Source organism: Hoplias malabaricus, chromosome 10 (assembly GCF_029633855.1).
Source record: "Hoplias malabaricus isolate fHopMal1 chromosome 10, fHopMal1.hap1, whole genome shotgun sequence".
In the NCBI taxonomy this organism is placed as follows: domain Eukaryota; kingdom Metazoa; phylum Chordata; class Actinopteri; order Characiformes; family Erythrinidae; genus Hoplias; species Hoplias malabaricus.
In genome coordinates this window covers 33937367-33961945 of record NC_089809.1, presented here as the reverse complement: position 1 = coordinate 33961945, position 24579 = coordinate 33937367, and the positions used below count along the sequence as shown (strand labels likewise).

At 39.7% G+C, this 24579-nt stretch overlaps 2 protein-coding genes across 5 annotated transcripts; both read right to left on the bottom strand.

Annotated features, from left to right (window-relative positions):
- Nucleotides 1-1112: 1112 nt before the first annotated feature.
- On the bottom strand, nucleotides 1113-17552 carry LOC136708042 (regulator of G-protein signaling 22). The gene is made up of 25 exons (XM_066682304.1): nucleotides 17354-17552; nucleotides 17241-17269; nucleotides 16647-16709; nucleotides 15093-15269; nucleotides 14795-14880; nucleotides 13072-13168; nucleotides 12786-12897; nucleotides 11460-12063; nucleotides 11224-11385; nucleotides 10550-10718; nucleotides 10312-10416; nucleotides 10093-10194; nucleotides 9152-9346; nucleotides 8871-8963; nucleotides 8337-8503; nucleotides 7253-7412; nucleotides 6603-6761; nucleotides 5718-5786; nucleotides 5474-5635; nucleotides 4956-5135; nucleotides 3245-3409; nucleotides 2929-3048; nucleotides 2472-2559; nucleotides 1677-1796; nucleotides 1113-1595 (listed from the first exon to the last, which is right to left on the bottom strand). The coding sequence occupies exons 1-25, from the start codon at nucleotides 17373-17375 to the stop codon at nucleotides 1588-1590; spliced, it is 3414 nt and encodes a 1137-aa protein (XP_066538401.1). The 5' UTR covers nucleotides 17376-17552; the 3' UTR covers nucleotides 1113-1587.
- A 1297-nt stretch (nucleotides 17553-18849) lies between these two features.
- On the bottom strand, nucleotides 18850-24399 carry fbxo43 (F-box protein 43). 4 transcript variants are annotated; one of them, XM_066683291.1, is made up of 5 exons: nucleotides 24300-24399; nucleotides 21692-23077; nucleotides 20608-20710; nucleotides 20318-20509; nucleotides 18850-19313 (listed from the first exon to the last, which is right to left on the bottom strand). In XM_066683291.1, exons 2-5 carry the CDS (start codon nucleotides 23053-23055, stop codon nucleotides 19065-19067), a joined length of 1908 nt encoding a protein of 635 aa, XP_066539388.1. In that variant the 5' UTR covers nucleotides 23056-23077; nucleotides 24300-24399; the 3' UTR covers nucleotides 18850-19064. The 4 variants fall into 4 exon arrangements, with proteins under 4 accessions (XP_066539388.1, XP_066539389.1, XP_066539392.1 ...); XM_066683292.1 differs by having other exon boundaries at nucleotides 24249-24333; XM_066683295.1 differs by lacking the exon at nucleotides 24300-24399 and adding an exon at nucleotides 23975-24059.
- Nucleotides 24400-24579: the final 180 nt, after the last annotated feature.

Sequence of the window (24579 nt, the reverse complement as noted above, 5' to 3'; positions counted from 1 at the left end):
TGTAAATGTATTTAAAATGGATGGACACAAGGGAAGTATCAGTCTGCTTCACAATTCACACAGCCCATTCTGGTCAAAACTTCCAAAGGAGGTTGAAACAAGACAATGGCACCAGGACAAGTCTCCTGTCCTGCGCAAGTTAACCAGTGTGGAGTTAACCAGTGTTATTTTGCACAGCACAAACAATGCACAGAAACAGAAAGCTGTTTTACTTTATGGACTTTGCCACTACTAACAGCTTCATGACTCACATGGGCTTTCTTGGAGAAGCTGATTGCTGAGGTCTGTGGGAGGCCTTTGCACACAGCTCCTGCCAAGGCACCCACTGGTCATCTTCCTGTGCCTATCTCTGATGTCCATGCAGCAAACCCTGGTGCAAGAGCCACCACAGATCGCAAGAGGTGTGAATGTTGCCAAATCCAAGGCTTACAAAAAGGACCCGCCCTGGAAAAGCAGAGACTGCAGTGTTGCACTTTGTCTGCAGCTGGATAGGAACTGTTACTCTTTAAAATGTGCACATCATGTATTTTTTCCCCCTACCTAATAGAAACTTTGTAGAAGAGGTTTTGTTTACATCCAATGAAGCTTGATAAGGAATATGAAGACATTATTCTGTTTAATTTCTTTTCAGTCCCATTTGGTGAATGCACAATGAAAGACAACACTACAATTCAATAAGTATGACAGTTTTATTCTGTGTTTATGACACATTAAGTTAATGCTATTCACACATTCCACTACATTTGTGAACCTAAGACTTCGGAAAACCAATTTCAAACACCAAAACAATTTATTCCTATGAGAAAAGTTTTGTTTTCAAAAGTGATAACAACCTCATTTTCAGTAAAGTACATATGGTAAAATGAAAAAAAAAAAAATTCAGATTTTCTGACCCTTGAACCTTATATTTAACCGACAAAACACAAAGAGATCTCCAATATTTTCACTGAACTATTAGATTATATTTTGTAAAAATAAACAATTTTGATTTTGATGCTTGCAGCACACTCATGCAAATTTGTTCTCAAAATGCAATAGAGACCTATTAAAAAACATGCCTCCTTTTTTTTAAACATTATTTGTACTTGTAAACATTGTTGAATATGTTTATTAAGAGATTTTGTAAAATATTTTGGGTACAATAATGTGTGGGGGGTGCCCTGTGATGTACTGGTGCCCTGTACAGAGTGTGTTCCTGTATTGCATCCAGTGACTCTGAAGGAAGTGGTTACAGAAGATGAATAAATGATTATCTCCCTAAGCTAACTTTTCTTTTCTGCCACTAATGTTGTTGGTATATGTTTTAAACAGTGAATTGCCTAGTAACAAGCTATATTTGAGTCCTTTCCCATAGATGGTTCCCTTAGTCTTCATGTAGTTTTTAGAATACAGATGTGAAAAATTTATTTCTAATATTCATCAGAAAGTTTAGAAACATGTGAAACAAGGATTTAAAAAAAAAACGTGTAAAGGTCAGTGTATTCGGCTTCATTTATTCTGATGTTCCTCAAGCTGCTGTCGCTTTAAATGGCCAGAAGGTGGTATGAAATACAATGTCCTTTTCGGACAAATCAGACAAATTTCCAGTCAGTGTCCTGTGTGTGAGAGAAAAAAAAGTTACAATGATATAAACACATTTGCCTTTTTAAACACAGAGCCACCACTGTGGATCAAACCTGTTACTGGTGTAGAGGTCCTCTGTTGTATGTGAGTTCTGCATTTTGAGAGTGTATTTTTTCTAGAGGAGTGTTGGATGTGTGTGTGAACTGCTCTCACACTCTGCACAGAGCTCAAATCTGGAGAAATAAAAAGAAAGCCTAATGATGAGGAGTTGATGTTCACACAATGATGGTGTGATATTCCTTTGTGTGGGTTTCTTCCTACAATTCAAAAACACACGTAGGTAGACTGCATGTGTGAAACTGTAAACATCGTTTGACTTGGGATGGTGTGTGATTCCCTGCGGTGGACTTGTGCCCTCCCTAGTGTGTGTTCAGAGAACCATTAAAGCAATGTCAGGCTCCAGACAACACAGCAACCCTGATCAGGATGAAGTGGTTACAGAAGATGAATGAACGAATGACTAAATGAATGAGTAATTGTCGTGTACGTTAAATTCATAATAAACGATTGTGTGAAAAGTTAAAGAAACTTGTTAATCAAACATTTCTACTGAAATCAAGGGTATAATTAGAATTATCTCCTTTGCTGCAGCTTCTCTTCTGAGAAGGTTTTATACTAGATGTTGGAACATTCCTGGTGTGGTAAAGTCTATGTTAATATTTATGTATAACAAAGTTTGTATAATATTTAATACACATTTATATATGTGTATATTCTATATTAACAAAATAAAGAAGCTACAAGATTAAAGTGTTCCCCAGGCACCTTAGACTAAATTTGATCGATCAATAATCAGAAAACTGTTCTATAACCAGGAAATATGTTCTGTGTATGTGTCCAGTTGATACCTGCTCCCTCCTCTTGCAGTGCCTGTGTGTGTATCTGCATCTCCTCCCTCTCTAAAGCTGCAAGGTATTTGGAGTAGGACCAAGACAGCTGAAAAATAAATAAACATAAACGTTAAACTTAATAAAAACACCTAAGTCTTGCACTAAGTCTGCACAGAAAAGTGAGTTAATATTAGTTAAACATCTAAAAATTTATATCCAATTATAACAGCCAAGATACTCATTTCTGAGGAGATTAGACTTGTTATATTCCACTTGAAAATGTATGGGTAAAGCCAGAACTAAGTATGGCTAAAAACAGGTATATTAAACAACAATTTAAGAACTGGGAGGTCACCAAAACTGTCATCATCAAATAAAGAGGTTTTAGAGTTACTTCTAACACACTGATTTTAATAATTACTTAAATTATTTATGTTGATATTAAATTCCAATAGTTTAAGGACAGAGCCCTGACCTGCTGTCCTGCAGTATCCATTCTCTCATGCTCTTCTGTTTCTTCATCCTCCACTTCTCCATACATACTGGCTTCCTCTATCAGTCCTTCTAATACACTCCCTCTCTCCCCTTGCAGCACCTGCGCATGCACGCACAAACACACAAGCACATAATCTGACCAAACGGGCAGCTATAAAAATATTAGTTACATAATGCATCACATAAAACACTGAAGGGTAAATTGTGTAAAAGAGTGAATACTGTTATGTATGTTAATACCTCCTGTTCTAAATGTAACGAGTCAGTAAAGTGGTGTATATGTAGTATTGCATTACCGCTGGTGTCCTGTCATCCTTCTTATCCCTCTCTCCTCTCATTTGTTTCTCCCTCTCTTTGGCTCTTCTCTTCTCCAACTCAAAGAGAACCTGCTCCTCACACACACTGCTCCTGAACTCCACAAACCCCGGCCAGTGTTTCATCAGCTCACTGAACACACACATCTGTGTGAACACACAAACACATCAAAATTTATTGAAGCTGAGCTGATTTTCATGTTCATTCATGAGTTGTACTGCGCAAACCTTGTGGCAGTGAGATGGGAAAACAGTGTATAAACAATGTATGTATACATATAAATATTCAACATATTTGATCACATGCTTTGTTTTGTTTGCATTTTGAACCCTGAAGAAAACAAGGTGCGTGTTGTGCTTGAGCAAAATTACTGTGAAGAAAAGTAGGTAAAAGAAAATAAACAAAAATTTCTATGGTGTCAAAATAGGTTCTAAAGTGCTGAGGACCAAAAAAGAATCTATAACCAATTAAACACATTTTGTAATTGAGAAAACTCTCATTAATATAGAAAGTTATAAAAACAGGTTTGTAATGAGAATAATTCTGTATATAATTCTGTATAAATCTATTTTGAGTTTAATATTCTTGAAGAATTCGTTTTTGCTTTAATTCCACCTTTTCTCAATTATGCTTCTCCCAGTCTACTTTCACTTCCAGAAGTTTCATGTTTTGACTTTTGATGGTGTCAGGATCTATACAGTCATTGGCTGCAAATGTTAAGCCCCGCCCACCCCGCCCATTCTGCACACACTAACCGTGATTGGAAAATGACACTAAGTTTCGATGACAAACTGTGCATTATTAAAAGACATAATCGTTAAAAAATAATTGATATGGCTTAGTTGTCTTTGCCGGTCTGTCTTTTTCCAATCAGTGTAAGATTGGTGTGCTCTTGTTGACGTAGCAGAATCAGCTGGGTGGGCGGGGCTTAACTTCAGCAGCTAATGGCTGTCTAGATCCCGAAACAATCAAAAGTCAAAAGCGAGAAACTTCTGGAGGCGACAGCGAGACTGAGAGAAGCGCAACTGAGAAAAGGCGGAATGAAAGTGAAGAAGGATTCTTCAAGAATTTTAAACTCAAAATAGACGATTATACACAGAAATATTCTGTTTATTAACCTGTTTTTATAACTCTTAATATAACTAAATGTTTTCTCAATTATTAAATGACATTTATTGGTTATGGATTCTAGAACTTTATAATCTATTTTGACGCCATAAATTTCAGTCTTTCTTACGCTCCATAATTTTGGCACTGAAAATATATAAATGTTTAGTTCTGCTAATGTGACTGTTGTGAGTGAATAACTACTTCTCCATGCTCTCTTGAAAAAGTCTCAGCTTGCTGTTAAAACCAGAGGCAGGAGCAGCATACTCATTTTATCAAAACACATGTATTTCGCATTTCAAAGAAAAGAAAATTAGTTATGAGAACTGTATGCAATACTTGTTGATATTCGAAGTAGAACTGTGTAAACAACTTTTACAGAAAACATTGCTACACATTGTAATGACAAAGTTATTATCAATTTAAAACACTGAGAAATATATGTATTTCCGTCAGTATGTTAAACTCATTGAAGTAACAGAAATAGGGCAAAAAGTTGCTGAAAAAAGACTTATTTTTAAAAATCATCACAACACAACCAGAGGTGTCTAAAGTTTGACAAACCCCTGCATCACTGAGATATACCTGAGCCTCTCTGAATATGTAAGGACCGAGAGTGCTCCTACTCTGCAGGATGAGCTGAGCCTGCTCAGGGGGAAGGTGGATCTGCACACTGGGCGGAATACATGAGTCAATAAAGCAACTGATGATGGTGGAGATTTTCTTCTGCACTGTTGCCTCATCACAATGAGAGTGACACAAATCCTGCACAGTAAAACAGAAATACATTTTTAAGAGATTTAAACGAAGTTTAAAAAAGACATTGAATAATTTCAAATAACTAACCGTAAAAATCCTCTGCTTTGGATATTAGGAGTGATGTTAAGTTTGGGTTTGAGTTCAGGTTTAGGACTAAGGTACAGGTTTGAACTTCAGGTTTAGCTTTACATTTTATACTTACTGTAATTGCCAGACACTCATAAATAGAGTAACTTACAATGTCTTCACCAAATTTTATGAGAGCTGCCACACACCCAGTCTGATGTGTGGAAAGCAGTGCTATTATTCACTACACTAAATATTAGGATAAGGGCTGCCCTCACCTTGTATCTCTGAACCTCCAACCAGAAAAGTAGGTCATTTTCCAGGAGTTCGCCTCTCGTTGACAGGAAGAGGCGGAAGTGCAGGCAAGTGACTGGGTTCAACAGTGCCTTACGCAAAGCCAAAACCTCCTGAGAAATGTTCATCAGCCCACTGTCCACCTGCTGCATAATCATCGAGAGTGAACATAAACAAGGGCAAAGAGAGGACTAGAGGGGCAGAGGAGGACAGAGGAGCTTGACCCACTTTCCAAACCTGCCTCTTCTTTCTGTGGCGGAGAAACAGCTGGTCTTCCACCACGTCCCCGAGCTCGGCCTAAAGAAACATCGGAAGAGTTAATTCCATTCGACTCATGTTACAAGACAGGCCTCACATCATCACCTTTCCATTTCTTTCCTTATTCTTTCTCTTGTTCTCACCATCCACACCCTCAGTAACAGAGTCACGCAGAGGTGACTCATTAACTAATGAGGAAGGTGTATTCGTGTTGCTACATGAGCAGTGGAGAAGGTCATTAGTAGGTGTAATGTTTAAAATAGGTGTAATGTGTAAAAACAGGTGTATTATTAAGAGCAGGTGTAATGCCTTCGTAAGTGCATATGTAACACTTAGTGATGGAAGTGTAACACGAACCAGTGAAAGGTAATTAGATTATTTTAGGGTATTATTGCACATACATTATCACCGAGCAAGAGGTGCCCCCAACAATAAGTCACTGTTGGATATTTTGTGTTTATCAGTCTGGTGACATAACTAATTAGTGTGTAACAATTCTAATTTTACAATTATAGCGAAAAGCCTGTTTAGAAGTTGAATTGGGGCACAATGATACAGTTTTCTCATTTGGAAAATCGTAGAACAAAAATTCTTTCAGTAACAAATTAGAAAGAAGGGTCTTTATTGTTCTTTATTTTTATGCAGTGGCAAGAGCTAGAATAATGATGTATTGTTAAATCTTATGAACATTACACAACACATAAAAGCTATTAAGACAACCCCAGTGAATATTATACACTGGCATGAGTCACATATCACATTTGTGGACAGAGCTCTGTTAATTTAAAAGTTAAGATCTGCAAGCGGAGCTCAGAATGGCTCAGGGTTATGGAGCTGTCTTTGCATCAGACTCACCTGAAGTTTCTGACGTGAGTTGAACTCTTTGCTGGAGAGAAACAGTGGCAGCCATTTTCTTTCGATACGGCTCCTGACTAGAGACTGAACTTCAGACAGCACTGACACAGAGAGAGGCTCACCCTGCAAACGTGCCCAACCACCAGCCAGACGAATCAGCTACACACACATTCATACACAGTTCAGTTCAGTTATTTACACATACTAAACACAATACACTAAAATCAAAACACTGTGACATGGCTCTAATCATATAATTGCAGCTCCAAACATAACCTCATAATTCTCCCAGTTCCTCAGCTGCTCTTGAAACTGAATCAAATTCAATTAAATCAGGGTTAAATTAAATGGGTACTTTCTGTTTCATTTTATTTCCCCAAAAAACATTACAAAGACTGATACACAATATACTGAATAAAATGAATACAGCTTGCTGAATTGAAAAAAAAATAAAAATTAATATTAGAATTTAATTGGCTTTAAATTGATTTTGGGGACATTTTCCAGTTGCCCAACCATAATAATACAGTTCCCTCAGTGCAGTCACTGCTAAATATTGGGTTGTAATTTGTTCTCATGCTTTGAGTGTTAAATAGGATTTAACTTTATTTACAGTTAGATGGGGTAACCATCTTTAATGTGTGTGATACCTCAGTCTGTTGTTGTTTATTTGCAGGACTGCTGGGGCCAAACAGATAGTTACGGCTGAGGTACTGAGTCCTGATGTTACTGTGTTTCTCCTCCCACCCAGGTGCATTACTAGGGGTTCGTTTCAGCTGCTCAATATCCAACCAGCAAAGCAGATCTGTACTATATAAGCATGAATGCACGCATAAACACACACACACACACACACAATTACACAAACAAACCTTAAAATCAACCCTTCATAATATAACTAAAAGCCACTTCTGTTCTAGTAAAAAAAAAAAAAAAAAAAGAATTGTGAAGTTGTAAAAGGGCTTATATCAGATTAAAAATAGTATTTGTCCATAATTAATAATAATACATTTTAACGTAGCATGTAAGCCACAAGGGTGGCACGGTGGCGCAGCAGGTAGTGTCACAGTCACACAGCTCCAGGGACCTGGAGGTTGTGGGTTTCGATTCCTGCTCTGGGTGACTGTCTGTGAGGAGTTGGTGTGTTCTCCCTGTGTCCGCGTGGGTTTCCTCCCACAGTCCAAAAACACACGTTGGTAGGTGGATTGGCGACTCAAAAAAAGTGTCTGAGTGTGTGAGTGAATGTGTGTGTGTGTGTGTTGCCCTTTGAAGGACTGGCGCCCCCTCCAGGGTGTATTCCGCCCAATGATTCCAGGTAGGCTCTGGACCCATCGTGACCCTGAACTGGATAAGCGCTTACAGATAATGAATGAATGTAAGCCACAATGTAGTTCGTACCAATTACCTCCATGAGTTAGATCTCCCGCGGTAATAACTTCATAATAATTTCACCAGCGTCCTCTAGTCTTGTGTCATGTGAACCATGTCTTTTTAAAGATGCTCAAAGAGCAGTAACTGTCAAATATTTTCTTTAAAAATGTAAAAATGTACTTCAGGGGAAAAAGTAGATGCAAGAATAATACAGGACATGGGCCATTTCATGAGCTGAGGCCAGTGTGGAGTAAGTGGTCGGAACAAGATTACTCATGCTTTTGGTCTTCCTGGATCACGGTTGGTGATTACTGGTACAAATGCACCACAATTGTTAAAAACATCCCAAACTGTGAAAGGTACCTAGCAAAGTTTTCTTCCAGAAAGGCCAAGAAGTGCTGGAGTTCCACTCGATTCCTGAGTAGAGTGCCAAAACGATAGCGCCGGAACTGAAGTGGAACCTGGGCCCAGGGGTCAGGTTCTTTAGCAGCCTGTGGTGGTGGAGGCGGAGGCCTGTGATCTTGTGTGCGCTAAATAGACAGAGTGACAGATTATAAATATATAAATGTCTGCCAGTTTTAAATGGGTCTGGTTTGAAACTCATTACACTCAATCATATGTAAAGCAACACTAAGTAGAATTTTTATCTTAAAGGGTACAGCTTCAAACAATGTCATTTTTGGAGGTGGGAAGGAAACCAGTCCTCCTTCCCTTTTGAATTTAGGACAGGGCTGTAAAACTGAATCAATGTAGGGGGCGCCCAGGAGCAAAAACGCTAAGTGCTAAATCTTACCTAGTGTTGCTTTAACAGAATGTTCCTTTATGTCCTGTCACTTTACATCAGTGGTGCACTTTATAACAACAGGTGCCATTGTTATTTAAGGAAGAGAAATTGACCTGTTGCTGTCGGCTCTGAATTTGTATGTATAGGCTCTGGAGTGCCTTGTAAAGTTCAGGTTCCACAAAGCGTTCCTCCTCCCACACAGCCACCTGTAAATACACATAGAAGTGGACTTTTTAGTTATACAATAACAGACTGCAGTCCATCAGTTGCTCTGCATACTTTGTTTGTCCCCCTTCAGAGCAGGTAGCAGGATTGATTTAGCTGGATTCTCACTGCTATATATATAAATGTCAGATTTGTTTGGTGTTGAAGTTATGTGGTTGTGGAATCCTACTTTGTTGAATGTGGTTATGTCCTGATGGATCAGTACGGTCCATGGCTCCAGCAACAAGAAGAGTGTGTGTTCCTCTGCTTGATCAAACAGTTCCTCAAACGGGGGATTCAGACGAGTGAAGATGTGCTGCCTGCACCGCTCCCCCACATGCACATTCTTCCCAGCAGCAGTACTCACAAAAGTAGCATACAACAACTGCAAAGGAGTGATATGTATTAAATCCTTTAGTTAAAGGCCGGCTGAAGTAATATAATTATTTTACATAAGACCAAGAGAAGATGAATGATTCGTAGTAGTTAGAGTAATATAAAATGATAAGGGTTGGTTTTGATTAAGGTTATTAATATTAGAAACAATATAAGGTTAGTTCAAATTCCTGTCTCTGCTCACCTCAACACCTAATTAAGGAACTGTGAGGGCATAAATAGGGCACAGGGTTAATAAAGATTATGAAGATTAAGGATGAGTTATTAAAGTGATGCAGATTTTGCTTATATTGACAGCTTAGATCAAATAAACTCATGTTATTACTCTGGCAACATTCATCTTTATCATTCATTCATTCATTATCTGTAAGTGCTTATCCAGTTCAGGGTCTCGGTGGGCCCAGAGCCTACCTGGAATCATTGGGCGCAAGGCGGGAATACTCCCTGGAGGGGGCGCCAGTCCTTCACAGGGCAACACACACACACACATTCACTCACACTCAGACACTTTTTTGAGTCGCCAATCCACCTACCAACGTGTGTTTTTGGACTGTGGGAGGAAACCGGAGCACCCGGAGGAAACCCACGCGGACACAGGGAGAACACACCACACTCCTCACCCGGAGCGGGAATCGAACCAGTGACTGAGACACTACCTGCTGCGCCACTGTGCCGCCCACATTCATCTTTATGAATAACCCAAATACATTTTTTATATGAATTTTACATCAGTACCTGGGCCTTGTGCTGTACTCTGTAGGGATCAAATGAGGGTCGGTAAAACAGCTGACGGTACTCCAGCAGCTCTCTGTAGAACTCAGCTGCATTCGCCCATAGCTGGATAGAGGGGACACATAAGGTATGCAAGATACAGTCTTAATACTGTGCATCACTACAAATTTCATTTGTAATTTTTTGGACCCATTTAAATATGCGTGCTGCAGCAAAGTGCACCTGATTCCCTGCGTTCTGACAGAAGTGTGTGAAGTAGAAACCAGCCCTGGGCTCAATACACAAGGCCTGCACCATTCTCTCAATGTCACTGCAGTGAGGGCCACTCTTAACACACACAAACACACAATTTAAATTTTTTATATATTTTCTGTAAAAAAGATACAGATACAGTGAACATTCTAGTTACTGTAGTAACACAGTATTTAGTATTTAACACAGACATTTTAGTGCATCATACCACAGAAGGCATGCGTGACGGTGAATAGCAGCCCGAGTGTAGGGATTGTGGGTTGCAGGGGTGACGGGGACAGGAGTCTTGACGAGGCGGAGGTAACTGGCAATCCCAACAGAGAAAAGGTGTTCTACACCTTTTAGTGTGTGAGTGGGATATAATAAATCTGCGGCCCCTAAAACACACAGGAGGAAATTTTGGGCTTTGTTCACAGTATACACTGTAAAAAATGTCTTGGAAATTTTACAGTAAAATACTGGCAGCAGAGTTCCCTGCCATTTACTGTATTTTTACAGGAACACTACTGTATTTCAAATTTACAGCATGTTACTGTAATTGAATAATACAATAATTTACTGTAAATTTACAGCAATTTTTTACAGTGTAGGTATACACTACTTTTAAATAAGATTATAGTTAGATTTAATCACAAAAACATAATTTTCAGATCAGATTTGAGTCACAGTTGGTCATAGATCACATACAAATGGCCTTATAAAGAAAGTTCAGTTAATATGGGTCTCATATGTTTATTGTAAACTAAATAAGTGAAATGGAGTGTAATCCAGTTTGTATGAAATTAAAACATACACACAAATGCACATCCATTGTGTACAGGAACAGTACAATTGTAGTTCAAAAAAAGTGGTCAGGTATGTGGCTATAACTTTGAGACTCACCAGTAGAGCAGCAAGACCACAGTGAGATGCGGCTGAACAAGTTGCAGTCTTTCTTCTGTCCAGCAGTGTGGGCTGATAAGACCCAGTCTGGAGAGGAGCTCCACACTCAAAACTGTGGAGCTAGTGCCCACTAGATACTGGTTCTTCATCCAGATCAAATGCCTTAACACAAACAGTCTTGATTAACGTCGTGCAGACAACATATGGAGGTTTCACAGGAAAAAAAAGCACTGTACCTGTTTCTGGCTTCCAGATTCTGAAGGGTCTTCAGGCGCTCTATGTCCATCCACAGATTAAGTATCCTCTCTCCGGGCCTGCCCTGTAAAAAGCTCTTAAAATCCAAAAAGAATTGTCTGCCGGACATAAATACCTGGGGCGCCGCTGTTTGGAGGGTATTCTTCACTGGATGGGATGTGCTGAACTCCTCTGGAAAACTTGGCAGAGAGTCAGAGGAACCATGTCCACACTCGAGTGAGCGTATGCTATTCCTAACTTTGACACAGTGAAGACAGAATGAAGTGTTTAAATGTGTTTGTTTATTCTGCTCTGAGACCTGGGAGATTTCCAGGTGTTTTTTTAGAGCGCACTTGTGTTCACCGGATGATAAATGAGGACACTGGCCCCAACCAGTGTGCAGGCCAAGTTCAATATCCAGATGACTGCCTAGATTCAGACCGAGTTCCTTGCCTTTCCCCATGTCTTTATTCTTGTCCACATTATTGGTCTGGATTGTGTTGGGAGTGGGAGCCAGCTCCTGATCATTAAACCCATGACACTCTTCTTTGCAAATCCTGCTCAGCTGCTGTCCTGTTAGATTCACTTCAGCCTTCACATTATAATCTAAAGATAGAAGGACACACACATAAGAGATGGATTCTAAATATTCCAGGATAATGTCTTTTTCCTTACTTATTTAAAGCACTAAAACTGTGACAAATATTGCAGCAATTTTGTAGATTTGCGTTACTGATTACTGTTATTCGCTAAGCAGCTGCTAAGCAGGGAGGTTGTAGCTAAACAACTTTTAGGAGGGGCTACAGCCCCCTAAAACGGGTCTAACGTCATGCATGTACTTTCCTGTGGGCCTTTATTGCTTTCTTGACATAAAATACACATGTAGTGTTGCCAACCGTCCCGTAAATTTTTGAACCGATACGGGACGCGTTTTGTTATGTATATTTGAGGCCGGAGCAGGGGGTAGATTCTCCACGGCTCCTAAACAGAGAGCATGCTTTTCATTGGTTGTCACCTTTATTTAGCCAATCAGCAGCCAGAGTTATATGTCCACTTTCAATATGCAGCCAATGGAATCACTTTACCTCCTACAAATTTGTTTTTGCGTCGGCGCTGAGAGCAGCAGGTCACAGCTGAAACTCTGGGAAGTACAGCCCTGATTTAGCTAGAGCTAATGTTATTTTGGCTCCTTGTGGCTCTGCTAAATTTGTACCTTGTCAAAAATGTTTGCTGCTATGAGGCAATTTCCCCAGCCCCCCCTGGTTAAATCGAAGGCCCTCTATTCTTTAATCTCTAGTGACGGCCCTGGTAAAGCACATGATAAAGACATGAAAGTGAATGATATAGTATCTGAATAAGAGTTAGCTCTGTCTTTCCTCTGTGTGGAGAGCTGCGGTCATTACTGCTGTCTGAGTGTCCCGTTCTGAGAGAAGTAGAAGACTGGCAAAAGAACAACAAAAGAAAATCAGATACTAAGCATATTTACAGTCCATACAGAGTCTATACCATGCTAATCAGTGTAAAACCACAAGCAGATATCTTCCTGTGTTTACTCTTAAACTTTACTCTTAAAGGGTAATAGAAAGTATGAGAGTGTGTGTGACTTCTAGGCACCTCCTGCTGAATCAGTGTGGCTGAGGGACTAAGTGAATTTTCCTCTTTGAACAGATTCTGTATTGAATCAGCCAAATGACACAGACACGAGGCCAGTCTGTGGAACAATAAAATAAGATTTCACACTGAAAAAACAAAGCCAAACACATGATTTGAAGACATTATTACTTTAGGTATTGTATCCATTACATATCACTGATTTTACCATAAAGTTGTCTGCGCTTTATTTAAAATACCATGTAGTTTCCAGGTAGTTCACCCAACTCTAGCCGAATGATTCTCAGATCCAGTTCTTGGAGTGTAATATAATATTAAAGTGCTTTAAGACACTTTCAAAATAAATTATATTTAAAATTTTGATTTTGATTCGTAAACTACTGAGCCCCTAAAGTCTCATGGTGGAAAAATATTATTTAGAGACTTAATCAGTTTCCTCAATGTAGTAATTCGTTCCCTCATTTTAATAATCTGTTCCCTCAATTTAGTAATCTACGGAGTCCCTAAGGTGACATGGTGGGTTTATTTAGCAAGTCGTGGACACTATATAGTATTTTGAGGCCACAAAATAATATATTGAGGCCACAAAATAATATATTGAGGCCATGAAATAGTATTTTGAGGCCACTAAATAATATTTTGAGGCCACAAAATAATATAATGACGCCATGGAATGACTGCGCACCCTGACAAAACTTGTACAAACCTACATTGCTATAATTATAGTATTATAAAATACTATCTTGTGGCCTCAATATATTATTTTGTGGCCTCAATATATTATTTTGTGGCCTCAAAATACTATATAGAGTCCACAACTTGCTAAATAAACCCACCATGTCACCTTAGGGGCTCAGTAGTAATGTGTTCCCTCAATTTAACAATCCTTTTCTGACAGACATACACAGGCCATGCGTTAGGACACACGTTTGATATCTCCTGTCCATTCCTTATTTACACATTAGAACCACATTTTAAAGACTAAAATATTTATAGTCCAGGTCGAGGAGGGAATGAATCTAACGGGATTCATTTTATTTTTAACTGAGTGAGTTTAGCGCGGCACATTCAGCTGGAGGTGGGACAGTGGACAGTTGTGCGGCACATAGCCGCGGTCAAAATCACATCTCATTCTCAAGCAAATTATTCGGTAATATCCAGTTGACCTGCTATAGTCTTCATTCATCATTTACCACTTAAAACATTAAATAAAACTTAAGCGGGCTTTTGTGGACTTAATTAAGCCTCAACCGAAAATGAGATCAGGCAATACCTCATATCGTCCACAAGAGGGCACCCTAAGATTTAATTGAACACCTCATTCAATGTAATGGGGCATTGCGTGATAATATGACATTTGTCGGATTAAAAAATCTGCCTTTATTCACACTCTCCTCGACCTGGACTATTAGTATAACAGTCTATTAAAACATGGTTGTGACGTGTAAATAAGGAATGGACAGGAGAGGTCAAACGCGTGTCCTAATGCACAGCCTGTGCCTAAATTGAGGGAACGGATTACTAAATTGAGGGAATAAATTACTAAATTGAAGGAACGGATTACTAAATTGAGGGAATAAATTACTAAATTGAAGGAACGGATTACTAAATTGAGGGAACAAATTAAATCTCTAAATAATATTTTTCCACCATGAGACTTTAGGGGCTCTGTAGCAAACACCTAACGAGTGTTGGGTAAAATATAATTTGCTCTAGGTTTTCTGACCTGTACTCAAAGTAATAATCGCTCTGAAGGAAAAACGGCAGCCTCTCTTTTCTGATCCACTGTACGGCCTGCTCTCCATCCAAACACTACAAAAGCAAATTAGAGTTGGCTTCAAGGTGAAAGCTATTTGGATCATTAAAAATATGGGTAACATTTTAAATTACAGCCCATGGTATACAGCCTGGGTATGTACAGAGTACCAACATTTGTAATGACATTTCTACATCTACACCAACATTCTTTGTATGATCTAAAGAGACCTCCACGGAAATTACTGGAGCAGGCCGTGAGGACTTACTGGGACAGTGTAGCTGTTTCCAGGTAAAGGTTTAGTTGGGAACCATGTTGACACAGTGCTGTTTTCAATCACTTCTTTCAACAGAGATGAGATCTGTGCAGAGATATTCTCAGATGTGTCCATCCCCACCTCAAACACACCTCTGACTTTGTTAAATCTCACAGGCTCCAGGAACATCTTACAGAGAGATAAAACAACATTTTCTACTCGTACGCTGGATTTAAAAGTTTAAAAAAGTCACAACATAAAATTAATCACAATGAAAATTTTTACAGAGGCCACATTTTTGCTAATAATTTAAATTCAGCAAACAACAATAACTGCATTAAAATATGAAGAAAGGCAGCACATATGTACATAAACAGTATACACTGTCCGGCTAAAAAAACACACACACCAATATCTTACACTTGTTTACCATTTTATCATTTAAATTTCCCCATTGTGGGACTAATAAAGGATTATCTTATCAGCTCCTTTGGCCTTACAGGTGCACATTGTAGTTCTATAATTATGGCCTGTATTCCATCCTTTGCTCTGCATATTTGTAAGCCTACATTCACCCTTTCTTCAATTAACAGGACCCCAAGAGGACCACAACAGGGCAGGTATTATTTAAGGGGTGTATCAGTCTCAGTGCTGCTGTCTTGCTGACATTGTGATGGTGTGTTAGTGTGTGTGTTGGTACAAGTAGATCAGACACAGCATTGCTGCTGGAGTTTTTAAACAGTGTCCACTCACTGTCCACTCTGTTGGACATAACTACCTTGCTGGTCCATTTTGTAGATATAAAGTCAGACACAGAAGCGATGTTAGTCATTCACACATCCTTTATCAGTGGTCACAGGGCATTGACCACAGGGCACTGCTGCATGAATATTTTTGGTTGGTGTACAATTTTCAGTCCACTATTGACAGAATTTTTTTTAATTCTGGGAGCACTGCTGTGTCTGATCCACACATACCATACAACTTACACCAACACATAGTCCATCATTATTGCCAGTGCTTTTAGTTTACCAAATGCAAATGCAAAAGTGTGGCGGCACAGTGGCGTAACAGGTAGCGTCACTGTCACACAGCTCCTGGGATCTGGAGCTCGGGGTTAGAGTCTGGCTCCGAGTGACTGTCTGTGAGGAGTTTGGTGTGTTTTCTCTGTGTCTGCGTGGGTTTCCTCCCACGGTCCATATGCACACATTGATAGGTGGACTGATGACACAAAAGTGTCGTAAGTGCGAGGGTGTGAGTGAATTTGTGAGTGTGTGTCGCCCTGTGATGGACTGCCGACCCCTCCAGGGTGTGTTCCTGCCTTGCGCCCAGTGATTCCTGGTGTAACTGAACTGGATAAGCAGTTACATGAACGAATGAATAAATGCAAATGTGATAACAGAATTTTATATTTTATTTGGAGAACAAAAGTGCATATGAGTAGAGAAACAAATTCCAATATTGGATTACATTGCCATTTTACAAATTACATTTTCATTTTGCAACTAAAACAGTTCCACCTATATGTGCTTCTGTGCAGTGATAGAGAATAAATGTTTCGCTCACCGGCAGCATGAGAAACTCATTGAGAAACTCCACTAAAACTGAGTCTGAGGACAGTCTCTCGTCCTAAAGCACAAATAAAACATTAATAAGAAATGTAAAAAATCTATAACAAACTCCTCACTAAACATTAAGTTGTTTGTCTTGTTAACACATCTGTATGATGACTAGAAGATGTGTCATATTTGAAATAACCAGGTAACGTCATAGCTGATCATTTCTGCTGTGAAACTGCAGTATTCCCAACAGTCTCAAACAATCAAATTCAGACCACCATGGCTTCTTCTGTCATAAATCTCAGGAACCGATCCTGTCAAATTTCAGGGTGAGATTTTCAAGCTGGCGAGCGGTGGAGGTCTACATAGATTAAGGCTGGGACTAAAATAAATACATAGATCCACACAAACTGAAAGAAGACGAAAGGTGTATATAATATAAAAGCATTCTGGGTTTTTTCCCCATGGTAATAACTTCTAATTCTATCATTCTGAACTGAGAGTAGTTTTCAGGGGTTTGATCAATGTCTGCATATAGACGTCCAAAAAAAGGGGGAAAACAAAGTAGTGAAAACTCAATTGAAATGGGATGACTGCTCACCAAATTCTCAGTTGTTATTTCTGGAAAGTCTGTAAAAACAAGGCTGGTTAATGTAATAAAACACAGGCAAAACTATCTGTCACATAACTGTAGAGTAGTCAGTGATAGCTCACCTGGAACTGAGTCCTCTCTCATTGTGAAATATCAAACACAACATAATATTTTACTCACACATATACACACATACTTTCACGCTCTCTCTCTCTCTCGGTATGATTATGATCTACACATTGTCGCAGTCAGTGCTGTCTGATCTGTGAGATTAATAAAGTCTGGTTTGTTATATCTCAACGACTCTGGTCTGTTTCAGCTCCGCGCGCTGCTTCTGTCCAGTGTCTCCATGGAGACAATCACTTTCCCTCAGTTTCTAGTAACTAACTACAGCCTTTACGCACACACTCCACCGCGGTACGATACCGCAGGGTCAGTCTGCGGACCCCTCGGTTTTTAGACGAAATTTAGTCTCTCTTATCGAAGACGTCGTTGAAGAGATAGATCTAGGACTGAGACAACAGAAATCTGAATGTTTTAGGAAGTTTCCGCGCTGACCTCCAGGTCATGAACCGTTCAAACGTGTGCTGACTGATTCCTGAGGTCTTTTATGGTATTACTGAAATAAGCTTTTGATTTAAACGTATTGGTTTAATGTAGTTCCTCGTTGTGGAGGTTTTTTTTAGATTTTCAATGTAATGGCGTGGGTCAGACCACACCCTACTGCCTAAAAAGTGGCTTAGCTGTAACACTATACATTTACTTGCGTTCAGTACACACAAATCCATCTCCAGAAGCACGTAACTCAACTATAGTTCAAAAGCCATGGCCTGCACGTTGATGGGATTGATTCTTTAAAGGCTAAGCACCACTTAATGGACCTCCATGAATATTTCACATTATTTTAGTTACTGACATATATAAGTATGAATTAAAATGAAAATAGCAGCTTACTTTGCTTTAAAACTGACAATTTTATTAAATTTACGGAAAAACCCGAGCTCGCTACGGAAATTCTTGAACGCAATCGTGTGACGTCACTGGTGGACAACAGCTGAAAAACGCCGCGGTAAAACACCGTTATGACAGTATCTAGCTAGCTAAATAACCAACATTATTCATGAGACTAGCCTAGCAATAAGCTAAACTCAAATTTAGAGCTACCCTTATTCTTGTAAATGTGATCGAAGTCGAATTCATCCGACACTATAAACCTAAAAATTATTGCAGCCAAAAACACCACACCTTTTCATCATTTTGCATTAAATTAAGTGCAACTTCTAGAGTTGTTGGCCACCATCTATGTCACATGCAAAACGCCTATTAGACTTTCCGAACACTGTTTGGGGGGGGGGTTATTCCTTAAATTAGTAATTTTTTAGTAGTTTTTTCAAGACCGCTGCAGTTTAAATGCGCCCCCACCCTAACCCTGCGAACCACAAAAATTTTAATCCATATTTTTCTTTGTAGAGCGACGATATATATTAAAAAAAAAAGAAGAAAAAAAAAAAGAAAAGAAAAAAAAAAGTAATTGTGTCAAATGTAACCTTACCACAAGATGGCAGTATTCATTTGTAGAATAAAGAGCTGACTGGTTTTAAAGGAATAAAAAGGCTTTATTAAAAAAATCTGTAAAAACAGCAGAAATGTATAGAACAATATTTACACATACAGAAATACACAGACCCTGACATATTCCAAAAAAAAGACTGTACATAAAACTGCACTGAGGAGAGACAAGTTCATATCTGCTGATGTCAGGGCAAACTCCTCAGAGATGCATAATTTAAAAAAACAAGCCATACATAAAATATCCTGCAGTTCAAAACACATTCACAGTCTCCTGACGTTGCGTTTACTCTGAGCACTGCCAGGTAGAACATCTTTCCTGCTCCTGCGTTTAGAGCCAAGATGAGCACAGTCTCGGGAGCCGTGGTAGGAGCACAGGCAGGAGGTGCAGAAGTGGAAGAGGCAGTTGGTCCAGCTGCAGACACCCTCCCCGCGCAACGAATGACACCGAGCAGGGTGCTGGCAGCGTGGACACTGCTTCAGACACTCATCACTGAACAAGGTTTTAGCCACCTGAGAATCAAAGATCATGAAATTAAGCGCATAATACTGGATTAACGCTAATACATTTAAACACACATTTCAAAAGACTACAATCAAGAGTTACATAAACCTTGGACAAAGCCCAACCATGCCAAGCAGTAACGGAGCCTGCATTTATAAGAAAACATTTTCCATTCCTACTTGGTTTTTAATATTTAAATTAAAGAGGAACAAGGCCCTAAACCTCCACTGGCTGGCTATGATCTTCAGGTCCCCTCATTTGCCACATAACGAAATGTAAAACACTGCAACAGAGACCCAGACTGAGCAGCTGAAATCTGATATCAAGCAAGAATGGGAAAATATATTTCAACATTTGAAATTAATTTATACCATTTTCTAACAATATAATATATATATACATAAAAATAATAAATAATTTGCACATCTTTGCATTGTCTCAACTTCACTGGAAATACGGTTTGTAGTCTTGCTATTCTAATTTGTCTTGCCAGAGCAACAACTCACACCCTAGTTCTTAGTGTGTCCAATCACCCTTGTCTCTGCTACACATCCTGAGTGATGATGCTGGAGAAAGACTCATGATAGATAGTGTTGGCCCTGTCTGCCAAACATTCAACCAACTTTGACCCTGCGGCAGCACCTACACATTTTAGTACCCTCCAGTACAAGCCTCAGTATTTGAGTTTCTCTTCACCTCCAATGGAGCATGGACAAAATTTGAGAGAAGGGTCTAGGCCTTCACTTGAAGTAGGAATGAAAGCAGTTTTCCAAAGCTATCACCTGTGAATGTAACCTCTAGTCTCACCCTGGAGAGGAGACCCAGCCTGACATTTGTGGGCTTAGATAACACATTCATCAATGCAACTTGTAAGCTACATATTTCCAACACTATACATATTTTCCAAGTGTTAGTAACATTGGTCTGCTTCAACTAAGGAAATAGAAATATTAGTTAAAGAAAGAGCTGTGACTATAAATTTGGTACAAGCAATTAAGACTTTCTCCAAGACCTGCAGGAACTCCTGGCGTTTGGTGCTGGAGTGAGGTGTTATGTGTTGTAAAGGGGTGAGAGTGCCTCTGGCTGCAGGAGTGTATGTTTGAGCAGTTGGGGTTTTGGCCTGGGCCTGGACACTGCTCAGAGCCGATCGACATGCCAGAGTCAGTCTAGTTTCAGCGTCTGGGACACGAACTGCACTCCCCATCTGAACAAAGAACACAGGACAGTCAGGCACACACAGCCAAGACACTGGTATCTTCAAGTCCCACCTCAGCTCTTGTCACATGACAGCTGTGATCTCACCTCAAGTGCAACTTTCAGCTCTCTTTCATACAGCTTCTTCCGACGACAGGCCTTTTTATCTTGTGAGATGATTTCATCCCAAACATCAGACACCTGGCTACATCTGGAAAAGCAAGCAATTAGCATTTTACAATTTATTATCACTGAAATTAAGAATTCAAATATGATTCATCATGAAACTATGCAGTGCATCCTGTGCAATACCATAGTGTGTGTAGCTTAAACTACATAAAAATCCATTATAAACAAAAATTTGTCATGAGAACTTCTGACCAATAGGATTTATCCAAGAGGAAAGGACATAAATGACTTTAAAAATAGATTGCCAGGCAATTAAAAATAAATAAATAATAAGATAGAGATAGATCTATATATATTTTTTTTTACAAAACTTGCTATATAACACATTGTTCCATAAGTGAACACAGTTCTGGGGTTTTAATTAAATGCCTATGACATGCTTTGTTCAAAATACCACAAGGATCCAAGAGCACAGTCCCCTTCTACCCCTGTCTACACAGCCCTGTTCAGAACAACCAGTTTCAGCTCCTATTCCATTCAATGATCCACACACTGAGGATCAGAAGCTCTAGTTGGTTCCAAACCTATTTTTAATCACTTACCTTCTCCATTCTCACTGTATTTAATCACTCCCTTTATTCCATTTAACCTTGTTTGTACACTCTCAAATAAATGCAGGTCCAGAGAGAGATTCAGGACAATTTAAAAAATGTGCACTCTACACACAACGCTGCACAAAATCAGAGCAACTTATTTTATCAACTGTTGCTAGAAAATAAATAAAATATGCTAGTCTTCTCTAAGAAAAAAAAAAAAAAAAAAAAAAAAAAAAAAAAAAAACAGTACATTCTTGTTCATTGTTAGTGTATTTGCTCACAATTACTTTACGTGATATTAAAATTATTATTAAATAAATAAATTATAATATAAATAAAGATATTGAATAAAACACACCAAGCACTCATTTCAGATTGGTTATTGTGACAGTGAAGAAGGGTTTATATAATGTGCTTAAGACAGTCACTAAAACAAACACAGCAACACACAATTCCCCATAACTTACACATAAATATCCTGAGGTGATAAGAGCTTGAGGATGATGACTAGAACATGGTGAAGATTCTTCTTACTGAGTTCAAAGAGGATATCCAGCTTGCCCAGGCCCATCTTTCTACCGATGAGGCTTGAGAGGGGTAGGGTGGTTGTGATTGGTCCGTCTTCAGCAGAGACCCTGAGCACTTCCTCCAGGCTGGTATTTTTGGACAGAATGCACTTGCTGCGTTGACTCATGGCATGCACCATCTCAAGGGCAGGGGTGAGAGACAGGTCCTGCAGCTTCAATCTAGCCACAGCTACTGGAGTCACCTCTAGGAAAACATCTTCATCTTTCAGAATATGTGCTTCCACCCTTTGGGCTCTATGCTCTTCTGACTGGGAGCCACCTTCCCTCAGCGTTGACAGCCTGCGCTGACGCTCCAGCCGAGACCGCCTCTTCTCCCTGCTGTGAGATGTCCATGGCAGCACCAAATCCTGGAAAGAAGCATCATCTATGGAAGAGTCCTGAGATTTATCTAGACCTAGAGAACTAAATCCACTATCTTCTGAAGTAGAGGTATCCAACTTGGAAACTGGCGTGTGAGAGGGTGTGCTTAGGACACTCAAACTCTCACAGAGGTTTGTTGCCAGGCAATTAATGGGAGTCTGGAAGTTTTCTTTTGCTGAGGGGCCAAAGTTAGTACTCTGAGGTGTCTCAGGCATATCTGAAATAAGCAGACCCGATATGATGCTCTCATTAAGATCCGGTTCTGAAAGAGAACCATCATTCCGCATAATGGGACTGGCCACCCCACTCTTTCCACTTTCAAGAGTTGAGGTTATTGCTTGAGAGAACATAAGCCGTCGTTTCCTACAAGAAAATGCCATGGCCTCTGTCTTTAAAGTGCTGTAGGACAGTGGTCTAGTCTGACTTGTGTATGGAGAGTCAAAGCTGATGTCCCCACTGCCTTGAATGAAGGGGTCTCCCCTCCCTGGTGTTTTAAGACCAACCGTCTTTCCATCGGTAGCCGATTTGGACATGAGGAGACGCCTACGCAGTGAAGCATCTTTTTTTGGAAGCTTAGGTGTCTCACACCAACTTGTTTTTAGTGAATGTTCTTTCTTAAGTTCTCTTCCCAAGTCCTTTTGCCTCTCCCTTCTGTGGAAATGAAAAGAGGAGCTTAGGTCCTGGTTTTCCTTTGGGGTTTCAAGTGTGCTGTCCCAGGAAACAGACTCCTGGCTGCTGCATCTGTGACACCAGTCATCTTTTGGGGTGTGTGGATCTGTATTAGCACTTTTGACATTCTCCCCCTTGGGGGTGTACAAATCCGTCTGAGTGCTGGAGCAAGGGTGCTTGAGGTGCAGATGCTTCAACTCTCCAGCAGTCTCCATCACTGAGATACAGCTTATTTACCTGTAGTTAGATTAAAAGATTGTCATTTTCTAACGAACACATTCACTGTAAACTTTGAAAAACAACAGCATTATCTCACATGCATTCTGTGTCTGAGAAAAACCTTTGTGGAAAACTACATTTGGGACAAGGTGGCCAGACAGAAATAAATAGTTATTTTTTGTAACCATGGTCCTTACCGGCACGCATAATGTTTTTCTATTTAAAATATAAACAAATATGTATACACATTTATGCGTGTAAAGCACTTCATATCAAAACGCCAGCTAAGACAATTTATAACCTTACAACTCAATGAGGAAATACAGAAATTTTGAAATACCAGTATTCACTTTAACTCAGTTCAAGCGACCCAGCTAAACACCTCAGTATCAAAGGCCTCAACAAACTCAAGCTAAAGCCAGTCCGACTATTTAAAAGAGGATGAACGTTACCGCCGGTAACCGCCGAAATAAGCCAGAGCTCTGTCCGGGAGTGTGTGGGGTGTTTTCAGCAGCTTCTCTGGTACAAAGAAAAGAGTTTTAGCGGTTCTGTGGATCTGCTTTCACAGGTTCAGTGTTTACTGGTCAGCTCGGAGGTGTTAGTATTTGAGCCCAAACAGCTCCGTAATTGTCCGTTACTGTCTCCACGGTAACGTGCCGCGTGCTGCTCGCCTCGCGGGTTCAAATTTTGCGCGTTATAAACCTGATACTCCCATTCGCGCGCTCACTCACACAGCACGCGCCAAGCCCCGTCCACAGCAAACACACGACGACCCACCGAATAAAGACCCGAATAACCGAGCATTAATCAGTTACACTGCAAAAAACACAAACACAGCCCAAACAAACACGACAAAGAGCCCCCAAACATACACTAAAAATACCATTCCAAACAAACACTAAAAATACCACCTACCGCCAACACTACAACAGTTTCCAAACACAATCCCTAAACAAACCCCAAACAGTCCCCAAAACAAACATGGAGACTTGGGATGGTGGCTCAGTGGCCGCAGGACATTAACGCCAAATACATGCAAAACGCTTAACTCGACAATCAACTCACATTTACATGGGACAAAATAACTAATTCCCTACATCCAGCACACGTACTACATGAACCTGACACACATCTATCCTGCAGTCCTCAGTCCCGTCTAATTTATATTCAGAACATGCAAAAAACTCACGCCTGCAGCACTATCCTCAGTAAAGACGACAGCAAGATTTTAGCTACTCACTGATACAGCGAGATTTCCCCCTCCAGAGAGCGCTCCTCTCCAGCCCTCTAACCCGGAGCAGTGCGGTTATGAATGGCCGGGGAGGAGTGAGAGGGTCAGTAATTAAAAATAAATAAAATGATTTCAGATGATTTTAGATGATTCGACGTAAACAGAAACGGATCACAGACATAATGGTTCAAACAAAGATAAACAAGAGTATAAAATAAACAAAACAAGTAATATCTAAATTAATCTAGACTTATATTTTATAGTAAACTCTTAACCAATCAGTGCGTAA